The following is a 6,817-nucleotide window of genomic DNA, read 5'->3' as shown; positions in this document are numbered from 1 at the left end:
TTGTAGATGACTATGAACCGAGTGATTGTACTGCGATTGACAGAATTTCATTGTCTTTACCCAGCGGGCTGTATGAGATCAAAATTCCGGTCGTTGGTTATGTGCGTGTTTACTGTGAAATGGAGACCGATGGAGGGGGCTGGACAGTAATTATCTCATTAATTAACTAATAAATTTTGATTGATTTCACTTATTGTTTAAATAATTGATTGTGTAGAAATGAAGAAAAGGCTATTGAATCAGGAATAGGTCGTAATTTGTTTTCAAATGTATAAGTAACTCAATGCTATCAATGACTTGTTCTTCATAGTGGGATTCTGCAAAGGGCACTGTGTGATAAATGGGGTATAATTGCATTTGAGACGGTCAAGAACTATTTGGAGAAATTCCGTCATTATCCATATGTGATTATGCAGTGAAAATACATAATTATCACTTGACATCAGATTTCAAAAGAGGTCAACACTACCCTAAGATTTAACCATCCCTATTAATCAAACATACAAGAGGAAAAATATCGCAACTTGTTTATTACGGCTGCTAGAAGTGCATCATATTTTATCGGAATACACTACGCCTTTCTATAAGCTGCAAATCCCTCGATATTCTATATATAGTTTTGTTAAAGCGCGCTTAACACAACATTCTAGCAGTATCATCCCTTTACATTATTGTTTTTTAAAGTGCAATAAATGATTTTCAGTGCAATCAGTACAATCGACATAGTGTTAAACTTTGACCTTTTAACACTAGCTTTGACGAGAATGATATTGCCCTAAAGTAGGAGGCAATCACGATTTAATCACATCATTTTGCTATACTGGTTATAATGGTTAATTTATTTTACATATGTACATGTGGGTTATATCGGACATTGGATGAATTAAAGCTTTATCCAACATCAATAAGCAATATGAAATAAAGAGTTTGGGAAAACACGTACCCCTGGATATACCAGAATTGGGATCAGGTGCCTAGGAGAAGTAAGCACACCCTGTCGACCGGTCACATCCACCGTGAGACCTATATCTTGATCATGTAAACGAAATTATCCTTAGTCAAAATCCAAAATCCAAAATCAATGTGCCAAGAACCGTCTAACGATCGACATGGAACACGTCAGACAGCATTTCTACCCCCCCCCCAACCATGATAGGTTGTATAGGCAAACTAGATCATAGTATCTGCGAAAGCCTGATTTTAAACGAGACTATTGCAACCCCTGCATCATCAACTTGTTTGTGAGTAGCCTGCTTTGATTTAAAAAATGATCATACGCAGAACAAGCTATTGCGTATCGAATCAGTTGAGAGATGTAAACACCATATGCATGTGATTATGAAATATTGCTACAAAAATATGGAAAGTTAACGATGGAGAAGCTGAAATCATCCATTTTGTCATAAAATTGAGTTGTTAGTTTGCCGTTAATATCTAATTTCAATACATCTATGCATTTTATTGGTATTGTTCCATTCCTCATGATGACGTCAAATTATTTTCCAGAGGTTTGTCGATATGTTGGAACCATCTTTGATTATCATAACCATCTTTATCCTATTTTGGGATTTGTTGCATTTATTTATTGCTGAAACTGGCACTACATTGTGATCGATATAATTGACAATTAAAACAGCATCTTGGTTTTTTTTCAATTCATTTCTATACCTTCTGTGCGCAACTACTGGCATTTAAGAAATTATTAAAGCCGTGCCAATTGTTTAAGTACTGAATTTTAATGATACCTGATTGATCTAAGCCATTTTACAGCAATCAAGTCTTTTCCTACTGCACATTAAAATTAAAAGTTAGAAGTATATGCTTCCAGGTTTTTCAGCGTCGAATAGACGGCTCCGAGGATTTTTATCGAACATGGACGGAATACAAGGACGGATTTGGAAATCTTACAACTGAATTTTGGCTGGGTACATATGAAATGACTGTTTATTTATGGCAACTTTTTATTTTCTCTCTCACCTTTCATCTTTAACAACCATTATTTATACGAGATCGCATCAAATATATAGATGGGTGCATGCACTTGTACTAAACCATATAAGCTGATATTTTTCAAAGTATATTTGCAATCTATCGCACTACCATATATTAATGTAAGAACAAAGTACTTCCGTGACCGAAATACACAGCGTTGTTAATCTCTACAAAACATACCTGTGTTAAAAGCCTAGGATCTGCACAATTTAATGTTATATACTTTACTTTTGTTTATTTAGATCTAAAAAATAAAACTTCTACTGTGAAAATGGCGGTCATATATAGAATCACTTTTTACCCCAACGTCATAATATGTATTGGAATTCCAACGTATTCGCATTGTCATCAATTGTACAATATATTCACTATGCTCATCATGTATTTAACATTGAATTTAATTCTTTCAAAAAGAACATGAGACAGATGGAAAATTGAAAAGATAACTTCACTAAAACTAAAATAAAAGGCAAAGATAATGAACAGTGATCAATCTCATAACTCCTATAAGCAATACAAAATAGAGAGTTGGGCAAACACGGACCCCTGGACACACCAGAGGTGGGATCAGGTGCCTAGGAAGAGTAAACATCCCCTGTCGAACGGTCACACCCGTCGTGAGCCCTATATCCTGATCAGGTAAACGGAGATATCCGTAGTCAAAATCAGTGTGCCAGAACGGCCTAACAATCGGTATGAAACATGTCAGACAACATTTGACCCAATGGTAGGTTTATGGATTGTTTGATTGATTGAATATTGTTTTACGTCACTATCGAGAATATTTCACTCATATGGAGACGTCACCACTGCTGGTGAAGGGCTGCAAAATGTAGGCCTATGCTCAGCGCTTATGGCCATTGAGCAGGGAGGGACCTTTATCATGCCATACCTGCTGCGACACAGGACCTCGGTTTTTGCTGTCTCATCCGAAGGACCGTCCCATTTAATCGCCTCTTACGGCAAGCAAGGGGGAACTGAGGACCTATTCTAACCCGGATTAGATCGTTATAACGACCATAGGATTTGCGAAATGTTTACTTTAATCGAGATTGTTGAAACTCCCGTACCATCAACCAAGGGTCCGTGTTTGCCTAACTTTCTATTTTGTATTGATTTTTGGAGTTATGAGTTTGATCATTTCTCGTTATCTTCACCTTTCATTAATTCACGTTAGGATTTTATTCGTCGTAAATATTGTTGATGAAGCATATCATTCTTGCTGTTATTAAAGGTGATGACAAACTACATTATTTACTGAGTCAAGGACCGTACGAGTTCCGGATGGACATGGGCGACTTCAACAACCAGACACGTTATGTAAAATACACCAGTATTTCTCTCGGAAACGAGACTTCTAAGTACGTCATATCCTTGAACGGATTTTCTGGAGACCTCGGTAAGACAAAATTGAATTATCAATCGAAAATTATAATTCCATGTATTATGTATTTAGATGCAATGTGGATAAGAGGCGTAAGGTTTACTGTAGAAGTTTCCAACCTCACGAATGAAAAACTAGTGTATGTTGATTATTTCAGGAAGATGGCTCACAAAGTTAATTATAAAAGTCAATTATCAGTCATCATTTCTAGGTAATCATGAAGCCACTCCTTTATCTAAGTTGTCATGAAGTTGTCGCATTTTGTATCATGTTCCAATATTTATTAATGGTTAGGTACTAGAATAGCATGTCATTTCTCATTGAGGTAAAGGCGTTTTCACATCTTTTCCCTTTTAATTCATCACGTGAAAAATGAAAACGCTAAATCTTTCACCTAATTAATAATACATACCGTATATAAGTTTTACATTATGACCCCTGGGTTGAGGCCTCTGCTGGTGGACTGTTAGTACCCGAGGGTCTCTACAGCCTAGTAGCTAAGTACTTCGTTACTAGCTTGATACCGCAATGTAAAACTTATATGGTACCAATTTTCATGCACCAGATGCGCATTTCGACAAATAATGCCTCTTCAGTGATGCTCAACCGAAATGTTTGAAATCCGAAATAACTATGAAGTTTTAGAGCTAAATATAGCCAAAAACAGCGTGTCAAAAAAAGTGGAGCCAAATTCGTCTAAGGATAAGAGCTATGCATGAGGGAGATAATCCTTAATTTTGAAATGATTTTCTAAATTTTATAACAGCAATTAAATATACATCCGTATTTTCAAACTAGCAACGAAGTACTTAGCTACTGAGCTGTAGAAACCCTCAGGAACTAACAGTACCGTTTTTGATGCACCAGATGTCCTTTTTAAAGTCATATTCATTACCTTTCACTAGCATGTGAGTTTACACCAAATGATTGGGCAAATATATTTTATTGCTCTCTACAAACTACATATATCAAATCCTTATACATCATCAAAAATAATTATTTCCATTGTTTTCAAGGATTGAATAAATACAAACAAATTTCAATAAGCTAAAACCCAGTCAAACATAATTGTTCCCATTGTGTTTTTTTATAAACAATAGCAGTTTATTTTTAATTATTCAAAATATACCATGCATGTACAGATCCTGTCCAGTCGTTGTTAGAGGATTGGTTTAAATGACAACCGTTGCTAAGTCAAGCTTTTGCATGTCCTTTTTGTTTTAATAATAATACCATATTTATGTGGCACCCTTTTCATACACTGTGTATGCTCAAAGGTGCTTTTATACCTATCATAATATTCTTACACACAAAGCTTCATCACAATCTGTGACATACCGTGACCACATAGAATCAGTCTTAACTGTTAGTGAACACTTCATTTATCATCTAACGACGTCATCCCTACCCAATTTAAAAATAAGACTGAAGAATGTCAGAGGGTCCACTTGTTGCAAAAAATAACAATTCTATATATATATTTGATGTGATACTTGGGTGACACCGAAGATTTCAGACATGCTTTATTGTTGTTATCATTGTTGTTATATCATCCTTATATATGTAGATAACACTTGATATCCATATCCAATACATACTTTCATATACGCTGAATTCTTTTTACTTCTCCCTGAAGGTGATTGCTTTACATCTGGACCATCAGTAAATAACATGTCTTTCACGACAAAGGACCAAGACAATGATCCTTCACCCGGAAACTGTGCAATTAACTTCCAATCTGGATGGTGGCATAATAGATGCCATTGTGCTAACCCGAATGGCCTCTACTTGGCGGGCGAAACGGACATCTTTGCAGACGGCATCACGTACGGTCCTTGGCTTAGCCAGTATTACTCACTGAAAAATATTCAACTGATGGTTAGAAGGGTAGTGTAGAAAAGTGTCTGCTACAAGATTAAATGTAATGTTAGATTGATCTAGGACAGGACGGGACGAGAGTTAGAGCAGACTACGGGGGCAGTGTGTGGAAGCAGCATACACTATTATTAAAGGGGCATAAACAGGATTTGATCTGAAAATTGTCAAATGTTATTTTACGATTTTTAATATTTACAGTGCTTAACTAAAATGGTTTGTTTACTTAGTTTGAATGTACTTAAAAGTTTCGTCTGAAGTAAGGAGATTTTGCAATTTACAAGTTCATTCAAAACGCAATTAAACAGTTTCTAGTGTTTTTCATGTCTAATTCTATTTTCAAAATGATGTTTTCTACCAAGCAATCTATATGTAAATGGAAAAACACGCCACGAGCCTGTTTACGTAACAAGGAATTATGAGTGTTTTATCTCACTTGTAACTCAACAACTAACATTCAAATTTCATTGACCATTAGAATTACCTTAGTTTAGCAAAATAAAGATTCAAACTGTGTGGAAATGGAATTTGAAACTTTTCATCTCAATACTCAAAACCATATATGTGGAATAATTCTTTTACTGATTTCATGATATCCTTCAGTTCCATATCTACAAACATCTTTCAAAAGAGAGATTACTTTTGTTTTCACATGATGCATAGATGGTCACGCAGCCAATATATATCCTTCAATTCTGTGGATAAACAAATCCACATGCTATGATTAATATAAAAAGATTGCTTTGGTAATCGTTTTATCTTAAATATTCTGTAGAAAAATATTGGTATATAGATCTTGTAATCACTTTCAAAACATTATTACAATAGATTTTATATCGCGTGATAGAAACGTAAGAAAGAGATCAATAGAGATCGGTTGTCAATCTGTGAAATACGTATATATTTTCTCATCCGAATGTATTCTAGTAATTAATGTTGTTCAGCGGATATAACTCGACGTGGCGTTTTTATTTCGCTAAATTCACAATTGTCAGTAATTTTAGAACGCTCTGATTAGAACTATCACTGAAATAGTCAAAGATTGAATATTTATATCTGTGTTACGTTTATTGTATTAATAACACACAATGATGTGAAATAGTCAACATTGGACATCTCTCTGTGTTACATTTATTGTATTAATAACACACAATGATGTGAAATAGTCAACATTGAACATATCTCTGTGTTATGTTTATTGTAATAATAACACACAATGATGTGAAATAGTTAACATCTCTCTCTCTCTCTCTCTCTCTCTCTCTCTCTCTCTCTCACGCATTTTATATTAACAACACACATTGATATAAAATATTCAAAATTGGACAGTTTTTTGTGTTATGTTTATTGTACCGCTAATGAGATGGGGTTGTATGCTAATGAGATGGGGTTATATGCTAATGATATGGGGTTATATGCTAATGAGATGGGGTTATATGCTATTTTCAACAGTTAAACAATCAATCTAAAGCTAAAAAATGAAATATTACTTTATCAGATGTATGAACAGACAATTTAATTGACATTCCTTGTCAATTATAACAGTTATTTCAGCTTGTCAAATGG

General features: G+C 34.8%; 1 protein-coding gene across 1 annotated transcript; it reads left to right on the top strand.

Moving 5' to 3' along the window:
* LOC125663406 (ficolin-1-like) lies at positions 1 to 6,521 on the top strand. The gene is made up of 4 exons (XM_056146880.1): positions 1 to 146; positions 1,829 to 1,925; positions 3,227 to 3,391; positions 5,013 to 6,521. Exons 1-4 carry the CDS (start codon positions 120 to 122, stop codon positions 5,270 to 5,272), a joined length of 549 nt encoding a protein of 182 aa, XP_056002855.1. The 5' UTR covers positions 1 to 119; the 3' UTR covers positions 5,273 to 6,521.
* Positions 6,522 to 6,817: the final 296 nt, after the last annotated feature.

This window comes from Ostrea edulis, chromosome 8, assembly GCF_947568905.1.
Source record: "Ostrea edulis chromosome 8, xbOstEdul1.1, whole genome shotgun sequence".
In the NCBI taxonomy this organism is placed as follows: Eukaryota; Metazoa; Mollusca; class Bivalvia; order Ostreida; family Ostreidae; genus Ostrea; species Ostrea edulis.
The sequence above is the reverse complement of the archived record's forward strand: the minus strand, read 5'-3'. Positions and strand labels throughout refer to the sequence as shown.

What these genes read in the sequence shown, in the direction of transcription:
- LOC125663406 (XM_056146880.1), top strand. Translation starts at nt 120, where the DNA reads ATGGAGACCGATGGAGGGGGCTGGACA. An exon ending in CCGATGGAGGGGGCTGGACA is followed by an intron (nt 147 to 1,828) that starts GTAATTATCTCA and finishes ATATGCTTCCAG; the next exon opens with GTTTTTCAGCGTCGAATAGA. An exon ending in CGGATTTTCTGGAGACCTCG is followed by an intron (nt 3,392 to 5,012) that starts GTAAGACAAAAT and finishes TTCTCCCTGAAG; the next exon opens with GTGATTGCTTTACATCTGGA.